The sequence below is a fragment of the Anas platyrhynchos genome, chromosome 9 (genome assembly GCF_047663525.1).
Source record: "Anas platyrhynchos isolate ZD024472 breed Pekin duck chromosome 9, IASCAAS_PekinDuck_T2T, whole genome shotgun sequence".
In the NCBI taxonomy this organism is placed as follows: Eukaryota; Metazoa; Chordata; class Aves; order Anseriformes; family Anatidae; genus Anas; species Anas platyrhynchos.
In genome coordinates this window covers 5429345-5446919 of record NC_092595.1, presented here as the reverse complement: position 1 = coordinate 5446919, position 17575 = coordinate 5429345, and the positions used below count along the sequence as shown (strand labels likewise).

Below are 17575 nucleotides of genomic sequence, written 5' to 3'. Positions count from 1 at the left end.
TCATCACTCTGAAGGGACGTGGCAATTCCCTGGGGGTGAATGATACCACCGGAGAAGGTGTGATATACATTAAAGCATTAATAATAGATCAAACATCAGATATTCAACCCAAAACCATAAAGAGGGAAAAAAAAAAATCAAGAAAGTCAGAAGTCCCTCTTTACACTGTCATATTGCAAGTTAAACTCTTCAACTACCACATTTGTCAATGAAGTGTGCATCCTGGGATAACTTACCTAGTACCGATGTCATTCTGAGCTGCTAATCGGAAGGTGTAACCCAAAGCTGGACAAAGCTTCGTCAACTTGCAATGCTTCTGGCTTCCAAAGTAACACTCTCTGAAACCACTGTTCCTTTTTCCCTAGAAAGAGAACCATCTGTAATTAGATAGCTTCAAAACAAAACCAGACGTTTCTTATCCTATGACGAACTGTTAAATGATATTAGAATTAGATGCTTTCACACAGGGACTGTGCAAACGGAACTCTGAAGTCACTGACAGCATCGCTACGTTACCTAAAATAATACATAACACCATCAGTCTGTTGTCTGATTCCTCCTCTTTCCAGATTCTTACCTTCATGGGATGTATTTACAGCTTGTCGTTATACTTGAAATCAGATTTATCTTATTCACTAACGAAGAAATGTCTAAGTTAGGTGTGAAATTCATCTGTGAATCGACCCGCTCACAGGAACCCTGTAACGCTTCTTGAACGCTACCCTCTGCACACCAAATTCCACGTAAACCCTACAAGCCCTTCAAAAACACTTCATCCCACAAGAGGGCTCTCGCTGCCCGCCGTCCAGCCCACCACCGACTCCCGCTGCTCCAGGGACTGGTTAGCACGGGCACAGCCTTAACCCTGTCCCACACAGTGCTCAGACATGAGCCCTAAGGGCAGCAGAGATTGAACCCATAGAGATGGAACCCATACTGAGCAGTGTGGGACCGGACACGCACCTGGCTGCTCAGAGCATGCAGCATGTGATGGCAGAGATGATCTGCTGGAAAGCATGATACCTTGTTGAGAAAGTTGGATGTCAAAGGTACATGTGGGAGCTTCGCATTAGTTTGACCTGGAGCTACTATGAGCCCTGACAAAGCCAAGACGGGGCAGCAGCATGAAATGGTCTTGAGAAAACTAAGTCCCAAATACTTCCCGAGGCACATCATGTACAAGCCAGGACAGGGACATTCAAAAATCCCCCTCCTCGTTTAAAATAAAACAAAAACCTTTTCAATCCCACCCAACTATATATGAGCTAGGATTAAAAAATGTTGAGTTGCTGCAGGACAGCCTCCAAAATGTCAAAGAGCAGCTGGTCTCACCCTACCCCACCCCACTCACACATGAGAAACAGTGGTTTTGGGGTCCTTCAGGACGGAGTGCTGACAAAGGGCCCAGGCTGCTCAGCTCTATACAAATAACACCTACGTGAGATTACACAGTTTAAACTGTTTTAATTTCAAAATCTGAATGCAAAACCATTGCACAGTAACATCACAAAGTCCCCAAAGGCACAGCAGAAGAGAAGCCTAGCAGAACACCACCAAGCGCTCGAACCGGTGCATGGATACCTCCAAGGAAGTGGCAGAGATGCACCAAGAGCTGCACTGTGCCATTTGGACACCTGGCACCTGCCTGTACAGGTTTGTATTTTTATTTTACCTTGGTAAAATTAACACCTGCCCATAGATGAGACTACATAGTTCACAGCTTGACAGAAGACTTGATGTTTCTAGACACAAGCAAACTATCAGGAAAATTAATAATACAGGCATCTCTCCTTGCAGTTAACTCCCAAACATCCCAACCTCCTCCTTGGGCTCCGTCTTTCTTTCCAGGCACTGTTCTTCCATGCTCGATACATTACTTCATCACTGAAGATTTCCAAAGTGCCCGAGTGGGACAGACATTTTTCCCTGACACCATTCTCCAGCCTCTATCAATTCCCACCTCTTCTCATTCGGATTGCAACACAGAAGCAAGAAGTCCATAAAATGTTTGTAGTAAATCTCTGAAATGTGTTTACCAAACTAGAAACAATCGTGCAGACCTCCAGCGCTGCACAACCATTTGGAGACACTAAAGGGACATTTAGCACACTGGTAAACAACTGTAACTTACTTTTATTTCCCCAGTGCTGTTCCACACTTGCTCTACAACTTGGTTTTATCCACAATCTTCCTCAGCTTCACCCACCTGCTCTGGCTGCAACATTACGGTACAGATCAACTAAATTAAGGGCTGGAACTGGAAGAAAATCGTGAATCCTAATGCCAAAGTCCCTTGTAAGTGAGAGCACTTTTTCAAATCTAAATCCCTAGACATACAGCTGCATGATAAAAATTATTTTCAACAAAAATAAGAGGTCTAAGTGTTTCCCAATGATAACCTGTTTAATATCCAGACTACACAAAACCTAATTACCAATCCTATGTTTTAATAAAATATCCATTAATCAGTGCAGGACTACTAAGAATGGATTTTTTTTCCTGTGCAAACTTTTCCAGATTCAGATGCCTTGAACAAACTTTTCTTTAACTGTTTAAAATCATCCTGACTTCCCTGTTTTTATGCTTACGCGTATACTTTTTTCCATCATTTTCCTCTGCTTCTTCTCCTAGAGAAGCAGAGTGGCCAAACGCTAAGCATGCAATTAAATAAACAGATGTACAGTGGTGCCTGGCTGAAAAGGGAAGTCTCACCTGTAGCACAACGCCTGAACTGAGAGCAGTGGACCACAGAAACCCCAGTTTGACTAACTGGTCGGTTAAAACTTTACAAAGACTGCCAGACACTAAAGTTATCATCAACCTTATGGTAGTAAAAATTCTGATATCATATACATTTTTCTTCTAGACCCGGTACTGTACATTCCCCAGACTTGCTCAGAGACTGACTGGTATTCAAATCACTCAGACTGGCTGGTATTTTGCCTTCTATTGGCACTAATTGGAGAGGCTGGCCGATATTTCTAATTATCCTGGCATTAATAGCCTGGAAATAGTCTCTCCGCTCCTTCTCTCCCAAGATTTATGAAAGCTCTAATGCTGGCATAATTATAGACAAGCACAACTGGCAGGCTGGTACTGGCTGCCACCCAAGAGCCTCGCAGCTTTCCCAGAATCCTTCTCCTATTCTTTGTACGCTCAGCATCCAAGTTTTAATCCTCTCAATAATGTTTCATAAGTTGCTTAAAATATACTGTATCATTTCTGCAAATATTTCTAATCCACAGATTTCAGAGGGAGAGCAGACACTGGCTGACTTCTTCACCAGCTCTCCTTTCTCCAGCCTATGTTCCCTGTTCTTCACAGCGCCATCCCATAATGTGCTGGTCAGCAGGGCCTGTCCGAGGAAACCAGAACAATTCAGTTCTACAAATCCATTAGAATTTGCACACTGCCATAACACAGCACGTTAACACAAATTTAAAAGTTTTGCCTGCTATTTCAGCTCTATTTAAAGCTATGCATTCAATTAAAACAGGGCGCTGAAGTTTCTTGTGGAGCTCAGAGTTTACTGAGATGCCAGCTATGAGAATTTAAACAAGTTTTGTTGACTGCATTCCCTGCAGCAGACACAGTAAACACAAAAGAAGATGAGCCACTGCAGGTAGGGTGGACGTAGAAACAGCACAGTCCTTCCCAAGACCTCAAAGCAAAAGACCGAACACAAGCTGCCAGCAGCAGCTCTGCAACCAGAAGGCACGGCACCAATCTGTTGCAGGCCACGCTAGCGTTACCTTCTGTGTTTGCTTCACACTGGCAATAAAAAGCAACAGACTGATCCTCAATCTGGCACGAGGCTGCAATACAAACTGTCAATGGTTACTACAAACTCACCCTAATATCTCTGCGATGCATTTGTGACGCAGGCTCTTCTGCGAGGGGCTGCATTTTCTGTATATGCAAGCGTTTAGAAAACAGCACAGGACTTAGGAAATATCCCTCAAATAGGTGTGTAATGAACAATTTTATCCAAGACTATGCTCTGGCACGTGTAACTGCAGTGACACGAGCACAAAACAGACCCAGAGGGCAGAAGGGTGAGCAAACACAAGCCCAAGCATGGGAATGGAGCTGTGTACCCGAATTCTGGTGGATCATCACTGAGATGCACAAACCACAGTGTCAGGTAGTATAAATTCGTACACCTCTGCCAGCTAGCTACCTCACGAAATGTAAAACTTTTTGGTAGAACAAAATAATCTCCCTTTATCTGTATATAAACTTAATAATCAACTCCTCATCAACAAATCATTAAATTGCTCGGTACTGTACCTGTCTCTATTCTGTGCCAGTTAAATCACAACGCTTTGGGGATCAGAATTACAGCAGCATCACACACTGCATGAGAGATGTCCTTGTCTCTGGCTCAGGAACAGTCCTCCACTTCCCCATGGAGAATGAATAGGATACTACCACCACCCATATGCACAAGAGAAACATTTATTTACTACCACTTAATCACAGAACGATCATTTCACATCTAATTAGCAACAAAGGCCTGATTCTTACAGCACTGCCAGAGGCATTTTTCACTGCAGTTACTGAGGTTGATGAACACTGGCATCAGGAGAAAGCAGCAGCCCTGCTACAGCGATGCTTTCCGTTAGGTAGGTTTTTAACATAACTTTTGAAATCAGCCTTTTGCTTACCCTGAACGATCAATTCCAGCACAAAGCTATCAATTGATTAGCGAGGCATTGCAATGACAATTCAGAGACCTGTGGCAGTACTGAGAAAGAAAGTGTTTGCCTGTTCTGAGCAACAGGTAACAGTCCATGCAAACAAATTAATCCAAACTGGGAGGGAACAAGGTGAAATAACAGGATTTGCTTTGCCCATCTACTGTTTTATTTTCCAGTCTGCAAGTCAGGAAAATAATAATAATTATTTAGAACTAAACAGAAGAACCAGAGGAATTTGGGCAGGACCAGCCCAACGACGTATGAAGCAGTACAGCATTCTGTTCCTGCAAGTAGGTCAGGAAACAACAAACCTAATTCCAGCAAAGAGACAAAAGCAATTCATTTAGGTTTCATCTAAAGCTCATCCCCCTGAAACACAGTGGCACAAAAGAAGATTTCTGAAATGTGTACGGGAACAGACAGCTACGCCAGAGAACGGGGAGAGCACTGCATCAGCAAACTACAGTAAGAGCCTGCTCCAAGCACCTCCCTGCACGAGGCTCGCCGAGGAGCACGGCACCCGCGGTCCCAGGCAGATGCCCCAGTGCCGAGCTGGAACGCGGTGCTGCAGCCCCGCAGGGCCTGGCAGCTGCAGGAGGGATTAGGTGCTGTCCTCTTGCTGCAATTTACAGCCCCACCTAATCCTAGCCCTGTAAAGCAACGTGACGCTTCTGCTATCATCTTACAGCAACGGTTTATTTTTTGCATAGGGGAGCGATGCCATCTACACTCCTGGCTGCATTTCTGATGCTATAAACCACCACTTTAACTGCCTCGGCCAGACGTGAGTGAGGCCTGAGATGCTGCACGTGGCAGGCAGCAGGGCTTGAACCAACCCAGCTGGACACAGCCCGTCCCTGGGAGGAGCTGGGGCACAGGGACCAGTCCTGGGGGCACAGGGCCCTGCTCGCTCACCCCATGGCTGCTCCCACTCCCCTCACCTGTGTCTGACACTGGTTTTATTCCTATAAACTGGGGGTGACGCCTGTCAGTGCTGATCCCAGGACATGTGCAGTGAGGGTTTTTCATGGCTCACTCTCATCCTCTCCCCTGTTATGAAGTGACTCCACTTACTAAGACTCTAGCTTTATTAGTGGATGGATTTCTTGTTCTCCAGTCATGCAAAACCCTCTCTACTTTGCCGTCACATTTTAATTTCCTTCTCATCACTGATTTTCCTGTGTTTATATTTTATTCTGTGCCCCGTAGCTAATGAATGTTGCTCTAGCTGAGCTCTGGCATAGCTTTTGCTGTTGCCTGGTGTGCGTTCTCTTCTTCCCCCACGTATTTATTTCTTGATTTCACCAGGACACAGTGGGGCATTGTAACAAACTCAGTGGTTTTGCTTATGTGGCATTTACATGGCCCAGTGAGAGGGTACAGGACTTCACAAGTGACTTAACTTCTGCACTTGGGTGCTGTAACTTTGGGAGTTCACATCACTGCATCAGGGACACAACTTGGAAAGGTGCGCAGAGCAGCTTGCCCATCTCACCGAGCTGGTAGCTCAGGCTCCTGCAAAAAGAGCCCTCTGGCACACCCAGCTGCATTTTCAGATGTTTTCATTAGCAAGCCTTAACATCAAATTTTAATTTAGCAACTCAAAATTGCATTTCTGGCTCATATCAGACTAAAAATTGTTTTCAGATGAGCTACACCTGTGGCTTTAACTGTCTCACAACTGGACAAGCACATCACGAGGCACGTCAAACCACTGGAGATGACATTGGGCTGTCATTTTTTCATCTGTGCTGGCTAGCTATCCACTGGGATCTCATATTTCAGGATTGTTACTGAGAAAAAGTAATCAAAAGAGATAGGCAATCAGGTTCGCTTCTTTTTTTTTTTTTTTTTTTTTTGCCATTGGTACATGAGCTAGCTGAAAAAAAAGCAGCTTTTGCTCTGTGAAAGAAAATAGACATGATCACTCTTTCTAGCTATATGCTCTGTATTAAAAGGTTTAAAGACAAGGAAGGGTATTGTAGGATTCTCTGACAGGTATCAAAAATTACGACTAGGAGCCACACAGACAAAATTCACATTGAAAGTAGGTGCACTGTATAAATGCTCTGTTGTTGGTCCTTCTGACAATCCTTCTGTTGCTTCCCTTCCCTTTGCAGGCTGGAATCATCCATGTGTTTCCACTACTTCATTCCTCTGTGCTGTTATGTTCCCATGGCTTCCCAGTTAATGGAAGCCTTGCAAGGGATCAAAACTGCAGATCCAAGACATCACAGAAGGTATAATGGAATTGTCCTGGCCCATCCTTTTGGAGAAATGTTATTTTATTTCCTTTCCCGGACCTCACACTCCATCATTTTTTCTTCTTCACTGACAACCTTTCCCCTTCCACTATGCAGAGGGGGGCAGCAAGCCATTCTGAAGTTATTGTTTAATTTTAGTTCAGTTCAGAGGGTTTCTCATCATGGAAGTCCCACTTGCTGTGATAGTACATACAGTAAATGTTTGCACAGTGAACGGTTCCAAATGTCAAAAGTAGCAGAATGATCTGGGAACATGTTACCAGTGAAATGATGGAAAACAATTCATAATATACTATTCCCTTTAGAATATTATTTTTAGAATATTAAAAACCTCAAGATATGTTTCTCAGACTGTACGATGAAACACCCTTTCACACTCTTCATTTCCTGACTCATCACATTTTATTTTATTTTTTCTTAACATGTTACTCAAGTCTTTTGCCACCCAACACATTTTTTCCCTTAAAGATGATAATCACTGACTCATGCTTTCTGCAGAAATATGTCTTGTGCAATGGAAAGGAGGCATAAAGGAATTAGGGGAAGGAGGGAGAACTCACAACTAGAACCTACCTCTCCAGCAATGCTCCACATCTGGCTTTTGGCACCCTCCCCAACAGCATGATACTCACTAACAGTGTAAGATCATCGGGAGATAGAACTTGCTTCCCTTTTTGTCTGTAAGACTAATTGCTACTGTGTAGAGGGCACCATTATTTTAACCCTGAATACATTTTCTGCACAAAGGGCTGCACAATCATGCCTTATCTCCTTTGAGGCAGAAACAGTGTTATTCTGCATTTAGCATCCAGGAGAATGTGATCATGAACAGACTTCTAAGACACATCACAAAGCAAGTAATAGTAAGTAATCTTAATTAACAAATTAGGCACACCAAACAAGCAATAAAAAGTTAAATTTCAAGAGTACAGAAGCAGAGTGGTGTCTCTGCATAAAACACACTGAATGAGAAGCATTCCCCCCACTGTCCCTTTTACCTGTTAGCTCTCTACCTAACGCCATCAGGATTTCATTTTCCTACTTCTAGTTTCCCCTGTATTTAATTATTTTTCTTTACTCAGAAAATCCTTGTAAAGTCTGAATGCCATTTATTTATGTATTTATTTCAACTAGTTACTACTTACCTCATCCCACTCTAGAAGGTAGCTGGTGATTTTTGAACCATTATCAATGGGTGCCTACAAACAAAAATAAACAGAAGGCGGTTTTGGGAAGAAGAGAAAACTACTTTTTCCCCCCTAGGCAAATGACTACAGTTTAAAGTGAAACCAAAGCTTGGGGTTTGCACACAGCTTGGCAACCTCTTAACAAGTAACGAGAAGAAGCTAATGTAATGAATGTAATGAAACACATACATTTTAAAAGTCAAGTCAGTGCACAGGGAGGGATTTGTCAGCGTACAGTGAGTTCAAGTCCCTTACTGAAAAATGACCCTCTCAGCTTTCAGTTACTGGCTACAGTTACATTCATTGTTGGCCAGCTGGTATTCTTCTGTTTTGTTGTATGCCCAATCTGATCCAAGTGTTACCCACCTTCCACTGTAAGGTTAAGGAGCTTTTGGTCCTGTGCGAGGGTTTGGGTGGGAAGGGACACTCTGGTGCTGAGCTGTGAGTGGTGAAGCTTACTGGCTCTGAGCAGGATCCCTTTACTGAATTGTACATTGCATATACCCTGCAAATAGACAAATTGACATGGGTTATAAGTTTGCTGAGAGTTGCAAGATGAGAAAGCACAGCCTTAGCCACAATATTTGACTACCAAAGCGTCCATGATACAGTGGGTTAATGACAGATTACTCACAGAACAGTGGCTATCGTTATTCTACTTCACTTGGTACAGGTATGCAAAAAAAAAAAAAGATTCACAGCAGAAGAGGAGCATTACAGCACTTCGTGCACACGCTCCCCTAGCCCACCGAGTTACCATCAGCTTTTCTTTCCACCACAAGAAACTGTTTCCTTGGCCACTGGCAGCCTTTCAAGCACTGTGCTAAAATCCTCTTCAGAATACAACAGAAACCATGAAGTCATAGAAAAAGGTATGAACTTTAATGCCCTGCTTACACTTGACTCACACATACCGCATGCAGTGGTGGTAACTGCTAGTCTCCTTCCATGACTTCAAGCTTCTCCTACACAGCTGCACTGTCAGTACTTGGTGAGCTTTATGGATTAAAGCTGACACAATAATAGGGACAAACACAGCTCAGAAACATTGCTCTGACAAACTAAAAATCTTAGATGTGAATTTGATTTCAAGCAATTTTCTATATGTACCAGCTTAGAGGGGGATATACGTTACAAATACATGGGAAAACGAGTAGAATACATCTGAGCACCTCCTCGTGGTGCTTTTCTCTGAAAAATTAATGATGTTATTTTTCCCTTTCACATTTTCCATGGAGCAAAAGTGCAAATTGGAAGTCAACGCAGAAAAAGTTCAAACCCTGACCAGACAATGACCTCCAGACTAGCTGTGCTATTGTGTGATTGAATGCAGAGTTTAAGAAAGGGCAATTTCTAAATTTGTTTTCAGTAGATAAGAGCAATTTCTGTACAATGGCCACCTACATAGAATCAAACCTTTGGGGGAAGTTCACAAGAACTGCTGTAGCGCTGCTTTACAGATCACCTGTTAGCAGTCAGGAGTGAAAACAAATGCAATTAATTAATTGCGTATGCATCTGGCAACGCTGTGCATGCGTGCCGGAAATCAGCGTAGCTGAGAATCAAATGGGGAATACAACCGAATGAAAGTGAGTTTAACGAGCATTTTCTGCAAGTCATTGAAAAACTGCATTTGAGTTTGCCAGTTGTGCTCAGCAGCTGAGTTGTCCCTGTCCATAAGCCCCCTGCTGTAAAACCTACCACCTACTACCAGGTGTAATGTCAGCTCTTGGAAGATGAAAGAAAGGAAAATGAGGGTTGTAGAATTAGGTGGCTCTGGAATTTCTAAGGCAGAAGCTCTTTGTGTGATTAAAGACTTCATTTTCATCCACCTTAGCCATAAAACGGACTGACAGGCCCTCAAAAAAGAGAGCACCGTCATCTTTAAAACTACCAACAAGGTAATACTTGAAGTAATGCAGGATACAGATTCAGAATGAAACAGGCTGTTCTAGGTGCCCAGGGCCTAATACAGCATCTATCTGTGCGAAAACAGAAGCCCTTAGAGATGCTGCCAAGGTTAAGGAGACCCAAGATGACGTGCTGAGTAATTGCTGGTCACATAAATTTCTTTACTTAGCAGATTTACTTCTTCATAGTTGTTAATACATAACACGGTTTCAGCGAACAAAAAAAATTGTTGTAGAAAGCAGTCTGCTTTTAAACATTGGTTTCCTCCACTACAAACACATGCTGCTGTTTTTTTAAGTCTGACTTTTGTGTTTGGCAGTCACTTATTCTTTTTAAACAAAAGTTACAGCTAACTGTTCACAAATGATTTATAATTTGGCAAAAATGCAGGAAAACGCAGGGAACTGTAGGTAGGCAGAATGAATTGGTTTGGACGTTGGCCAGGATACGGGGGCAAATACCCCCCAACACCCTTAAAAATCGCATGAGATCTCAACACTCCACTTTGCATGACTACCACTTTGCTGCTTGAAGCTCGCTTTAAAACTTCTGTTCAATTGCTTACAGCAGGAAGCTCAGCAGCGTTTTACAACTTTCTTCTTGCTACCATCCATCTGCTACTATGGCTGGGACTTCTGCCCGGCCTGGGAGCCCGAGCGGTTTATTTAGTTAGAAGAAGTTACTTATGGCCTTGAGAAGTTCATATTAGAGCTCTATTAGAAAAAAACCCTAAAGAAAAAAAAAAAGCTGTAGTATCAGAGGAAGAAAGACTCATTTGGGTTGATTTTTCTCTCTCTTTGCTCAGAAGTGAAGTGCTTGTTCTAAAGCTTAACAAATAGTAACAGCCTTAGTGGGAAAAAGCATGCCAAACATGGCCCTTGTCTAGAAAAACAGAAGGAAACAATACACAGGAGTGAAAGGAGTTTTTTTAAGGATACCGAGCATAAGTGAACAGGATGTGAATTTTAAGCACTGGTTTGTAAGTAAAGCCTTTAAAAATGCAGTATGAGCAGATAGCGTTAAAAACAGCAGGAAGCAAAACTGAGAATGTGTTAGTAATTGGGCAACAAGCACAATTTTAGAAACAAAGAGAAATACGGTCTAAAAATATCAATATGGGACAGGGTGAACCCATTTTCGGGAATAAATTCTGACATTACTATGGTCAGATGGATTTGTAATCAGCAGATTTACTTTACAAAGCACAGAGTATTTATGAAAAAACATACCGGAGCACTTTCAGGTTTCCTAGCACATCTATGTTGCAATAAAAATGGCCAAATGCCACTTGCTTTAGTCAAATTTTGAACAAGGTTGAGGTGTCCCATTTTCTATAGAAGCACTTCAAGGCCCGTTACACGTACATATGGAAATACACATGTAGGTGTCTTTTTTCCTCTTACTTCAGCCGTGACAATGATATGACAGAAATTGTATTGTTCAAAAAGCACTCTCATAACTTCAAATCTGAGATAAAACGCATCAGAAAATATTTAGGAGCCTCTGAAAAAACACCTTCAGAGGTAACCACGGGAATCTTGAGTTACACTTTAAAGTTAGACAAAAAAACTTCCATGTTTATTTAATTGATCAGATTATATTTAAGTGACATTCATAGTCACACTAACTCACCTGACATGATAATCTGTTGCTGGCCTAAGGTCTTTTAGGTTATATTCTAATTCTTCTCCACTGCAGAAAAGAAAGAAAAAAATAATCAATTAATTATGAAAAGGGGCATCACACTTAGCAGATCTCCTGATTTTCCAGTGACTAGTGACTCAAGCATATTATTACTTGAAAGAAGAAACACAAATCCCAGCACAGAACAACAGCAGTAAACAATACATGAACAATTTGTCAACACGCTTCATGTTTCTTCAAAACTTGATAAAGCTATGTGTATGTAACAGAACAGTAGTTATCATCCCAACTTGTAAAGTAATCTAATTATATTGGCTTATTTCAATGCTATCCTTACATTTTGCTGACATTAGATAAAGCTTGCTGTTTTTCAGCCCTCCCAGGGCTGAAGGGGTGCAATCAATACAACATTACTTTTGTACTTCTTGCACATGTATTAATTCAAAAGACTTTTACAAAAGTGTGAGCCACTGGACTTCAGATGAAAAGGTTGTTTCTCACACAACTGCTTCACTGATGATCATTGCTTTCTTTTCCAGAGCCACACTCTCTGTGAGGACCATGCCAAGGAGAGGTTTAATTAATGCTCTAACAGCCAGATATCCAGATCTCTTTCAATAACAAGAATATTACAAGAACAAAGTTTCAGGCATTTAAGGAAAAAAAACAGCATATAAATTGTTAATTTTAAATCTAACCAACAAAAAAACACATTCTTTTTCCTTTTGGTTCATTTGCTAGTAAATGAACACTACTCTTGGTCATACGCTGCCAATTCTGTTAAGTATGGCACGGGCCAGTGCTTAGTAAGTAATAAGCATCTCATGTAAGTGCTTGGCTTATTCACAATTTTATTAAAATACAGGAAACAAGAAAACTCTCAATTTAGCACAAAGAAATATTCCACAAATAGTTATGGATAGGGATATAGGGATATACAGGGATATATCTCAAAAACACGAGAACAAAATCAGCCAAAAAGCACGCGCTTGCTGGGCTGCCAGAAATCCAGCAAAAATCCTCCTTTTTTTTTTTTCCTTTTTAAATATAGTCCAATTATCTGCAAATTCATTTTTTTCCCTCTGAAACGAGTGCACCTCTTTGCAAAGAGAATGTATCCAACATATTGCAGGACTTTCTTTTGCCTATAGTAATAACGATCACTGTTGGTCATGACGGAGTATAGTGCATTAAGCTGATGGCTGTACTCTGGCCAGCAGCAGGAGACAGATTACTACTAGCAGCTTTAAAACAGATGCACAACATTTCATAACCAGGAGAAAATGCGCAGCCATCCCAGCAGCGAGCACAAAAAGTACTTGAAAGTATCCTTTCCATTTTAGGAGCTCAGCAGAATACATTAACATATTGAGATAACTCACAAACAGCCAGTGTAAATATCAGAAACAATCAGGCAGCATTTCCCTGATTAATATTCTCTGTTTATATTCCCCAAGACAGTCCATGCAGCACACCAGGAAGAATACCCTAATTCACAGGACATCTTAAGAAAGGAGATAGTTTGGTCTCAAGAGGGAATTCCACAAATGCTGTACCACCTGGACTCTATTTAATGACATTTGTGAAGGATTAGCTATTTCACAATAACCAAGGTCACATCTCAAAACTTTCTATCCTAGTCATCATTAAGAGCAAAAGAAAGAAAGGCGTAACACCATATGTACTTGATCACAAAATGAGCTCAGAGGATCACTGAAAGTGGAGACAGAGAAATCCCCCAGAATTTTTACTTAAGACTGCTAAAAGCCAAGCATTCCAGATTTTTCTGTGGACTGACGTAGCCAGCTCATTGCCGTGCTCTTTCCTCAACTGAGTTAAGACAACATGAAGCAGCAGAGAACTCAACTTTCGCTTGTTAACTTTAAAAATAGCCTTTAATGTTCTGAATTCTGCAAGTCCACAGAAATCCAGTCCATTAGGAAGGCAGCTACCCCATTTGAATGGTGTACATGAAAGGGTTTTGACATTTACCACTGAAGTAACCTTTTCATCGCTAATGGGTGAGACAGCAAGGCATGCAAGATCTGCAGCGTGCTGGGGAGGCAGAAAGGGGAGGCAATGAGGGGCTTGGGACAGGAACTCCACCAGATCAGCGTCCAGCTGCAGGCTCCTTCACAGCAAAGGGGTTTGACGGGATGGAGAAGAAAAAATGACAGGCTGCTGCAAATGTGCCTGTTTTGTGCAACTGACGGGCATGCCAAGATATACCCTGAAAGCCTGAGAGAACTTATATCTATTGAAAACATGAATTGAGAAGTGCACAAGTGTAAAAATGATACTGTTACCTGTAAATTATCTTGTATTTTCCATCTCTCCCTTTATCTGATAAGGCAACCTCGTAAGTACAGGTGTAAGGCAAACCATTGTTGTGTCTATCTGCATTTAAAAGGCCGGTGGGAGGTGACCAGGAAAGTAAAACTGTTCTTGCTTGAATATTTGTTACCTACAAAAGAAACAGAAGTTACTCTGAATTCCAAGAAAAACACCAGCCTCTAGGCATTTTCCTTTTGTTCGCATCCTTACAATTGATTTCTTGTAAACATGAAATTTCAGAGCTAGAGGTGTGAAGTCAAAAATGGTCATCAACAACACAAAGAAAAATACAGGTTCATAAACTAATCTCTAACAGATGAGGAAGACAGAGTGAACTGGCTAGTTATCATCTGAGCATCCATCAGAGGACTCCTTGCACCACTCCTGAAGTCCCTGCTGCTGTGGCCACTACCAGAAGGCAGGTGGGACTCAGCGGAACAAAGACGTCATCCTATAGATCATTTTATAATCATTTTTCTAAAGTTTTTGTTAGTGAGATTCTCTAATAAAACTCCAGTGGCATTTTCAGTCATCATGTTCCTTCTCACAATTTGAAACAGCAATAATTCAACTGCAAATAATTAAAAAAAAAAAATCAATCTGCAAAATTACCCTGACTCAAAAAGAGTCAGTAAGTAATCCTGGGGATTATCCTAACAGAAGTTAGGATAATCCTAACAGAAGTTTAGCCCATCAATTTAAAATTGTATCACAAATCAATCACTGTAAGTCCTGACAAAGGCTGCATTTATGATCTGTGGTCATCACTGGGTGCAGGAGCCTCCAAGCAGACAACTGGCTATCTCAGAAAGACAGCACAAACCATTAATGTGCATCTTCTGAAAAACGTCCAGAGAAGATGCTCTGCAGCCTCAAGTTCTCTGCCACTAGCTCTCCAATTTTCACAATGAAAATGACAGCCTTTTCTTTCTGTACTGTCAAATGTAAAGATATTTTTTAGGATAGTAAAACGTGAGCTTTTATATCATTTATTTATTTCTCATACACATTAAATTTCATTGGTTTTATCATTTTAAGGGACTCAATACACAAAGCAAAGCACTATTTCAGAAGGTGTGAGAGGAATGAGGCAGGTGCCCAGTTACACATTTCCTACTCTTTTCTTAAAGGTTCTGAACACCTTACCCATAAATGATGTGGTAACGAAGCATTAACATTAATTTGCTGTGTAAGTGGGCTTCCAATGAAACAGCTCAGGTTCAAGTTTGGATTCTGTCTGAACACCCCCAGGAATGGGATGGAATATCAGGGTTCAAGGCCTGTTTGTTTCCAAACCTGACACTCAGAGGTTAAAGATTTTCATTTACAGCAACACATTTAGTCTTGCCAGAAAGAAAACCTTTGTGGAACATAATGTGAAAAACAAGCTGTAAAGCAACAAGTTTTAAGTGGTATCAACCTTTTTTTTTTTGGTAAATAAAAAAAGATTGTGCATTCTTATATGAATTTTCATTGGACTTGTCAAATTTTTCTGATGCTATGAAATCAATGTTTACTTCAAAAACTTGGACCAATGAAAACTGATACCGGATTAGACAGCATATAAAAATCTTGAATGCATCAAATAAGACAAGCAAATTAAATATTCAATATAAATTTGTAAGTGAATTATGACAAAAGGGATTTAGAGCTGAAAGTCTGTATTTCAAATAATTTTGAATAGGTCATAAACATACATTACTACTATACCAGCTCAACCCATCAACACAAAGTTTCTTTTATTATTATGGAAATACGCTTGCATAATTGTTTTTCAAAAATTCAGACGGACTTGGAGCTTGAGGAATGATATCCTGCCAATGTTCTGTTGAAATGTTTTTCTCTATGACTACTCTCAAGGACACACGTATATATTCTGCATATGGTTAAAAACTCTGGCCTTTCATGAACTTTAGCAATCTGAAAACAGTTAGGTCTTTTAGAAGTTTCTTAAAATAAAAGCAAGTGCATTGTCGACTAAACACTAGAAAACATTAAGACTAGTATTCTGAAGGCAGTGTGCACGCATTTCCATGCAGTTTCCAAAGCCAGCTCCTAAGTACAGTGCTCCTGCAGATACCTGCAACTTCTCACTGCTCCGTTCTGCTGCCCTGCTTTGGTGGCATTAAGTCCACACCTACCGCTGATGGCAATCTTGAAATACAATCCTTAGCTGCACTGGGTACACAAAGCAAGTGGAGTAAAGCAAGAGAGAGTTTGTCTGTACGATAAAGTCAGAGAAGGCAAATTTATACACTCCCTGGGTATATAAGGCAGCACAGTCAGAGCGAGCGCTGGGAACAGATTTATTTGCATGGCGTGAGATAAACCTATCTGCTGCTCACGGACTAACAGGCTCAGTATCATATCACGTTTACCAACTGAGGGCGTATCACCTCAATATCTGATTTAATGGCCAAAGCCACCACTTCACCTAACTCCTACGTGGAGCAAGAAACGCTCGTTTTGCTATGAAAAAGGGCAGGATAAAGAAATGGGGTTACGGTATGCTGAAAATAACAAGCAGGCTCTGGCAGGCCAGCTCAGTAGCTCTAACCTCCTTTTGTCTTGCCTACCCCTGGGGAAACAAGCACCTTTTGGAAGGCACTGAGCAGCTGAGCAGAACCAGAGCAGCACTTTTTGATGCTGTAAGGAACAGGACAGCTAATGTCACACTGCTGGGGCTAGGTCCCTATTGAACCTGCAGACATAAAAACCTTAAGTAGGAAACAGTTTACACTTCTACTGCTGCCCTAAATCCATCCTACTGAAACACAAATAACAGAGCACCTTGTCAGAGGCTGGGCAGGAAACACGGCTTTTTTTTTAGGTACCGCACCCTGAATCTCATCCCTAAATTCACAGCATTCAGCTCTTCTGGCTTTGCCTTCTAGCTGAGAAGTAACAAAAGATTCTCCCACAAGGCGTTTTGTATGTCTCGTGAAAAGCAGAGTTAATTAGTTTCTGAAAACTTCTCAGTTTACACAGTAAATGCACGCTTTATACACTATCAAAACTTGGTGGTGTAAATAATTATTTGATAAAAGCCCCTGGGAAAGAATCCCAACTCCTGCACTGCTTTAATAAGGTTACAAGACTGATGAATATCAGCCCTTCCAGTCTTTCAGGTAATGAACAATGTTTCTGTACAACTTTCATTATCTTTCAAATTCCGGGTTAGCATTCACAGGCATCGTGTGGTTTGGGGTTTTATTGTGTGTGTGAGAACTACACTGAAAGCAACATTCATTTACTCCCTTGAGGGCAATGTTTGAAAGACTTGGGGGTCAAATGAATGCATGGTTATTACTGGGTCGAGATTTCGCTTTCTGACTGTGGGCCTAATCCTGCAATTTTAGGCAAAAACCCCTAAGATTAAATATGAGTTTCAGTGCAGAAGTCAGCAGGAGCAGGCTGCCCTTTGGGAAGCCAGACACTGCTTGAACCCTGATTCCCTGCTGCTGCAGCCCTGCCCCTATACCCTCGGAGGTGCTGTGCCCTGAGCAGCTTCCCAGCCTCTCTGCCCCACTTCTGA

The 17575-nt window shown here is 41.5% G+C and overlaps 1 protein-coding gene across 5 annotated transcripts in view; it reads right to left on the bottom strand.

The window, feature by feature from the left end:
• FNDC3B (fibronectin type III domain containing 3B) overlaps positions 1-17575 on the bottom strand; it is a 174671-nt gene that overhangs the window by 49140 nt on the left and 107956 nt on the right. For all 5 annotated transcript variants that reach the window (XM_027464789.3, XM_072042700.1, XM_072042704.1 and 2 more), the window contains 5 exons: positions 14013-14170; positions 11695-11754; positions 8518-8656; positions 8110-8163; positions 237-361 (listed from right to left, as the gene is read on the bottom strand). In XM_027464789.3, the coding sequence (XP_027320590.3) occupies positions 237-361; positions 8110-8163; positions 8518-8656; positions 11695-11754; positions 14013-14170 (536 nt within the window). The remainder of the gene's footprint in view (positions 1-236; positions 362-8109; positions 8164-8517; positions 8657-11694; positions 11755-14012; positions 14171-17575) is intronic.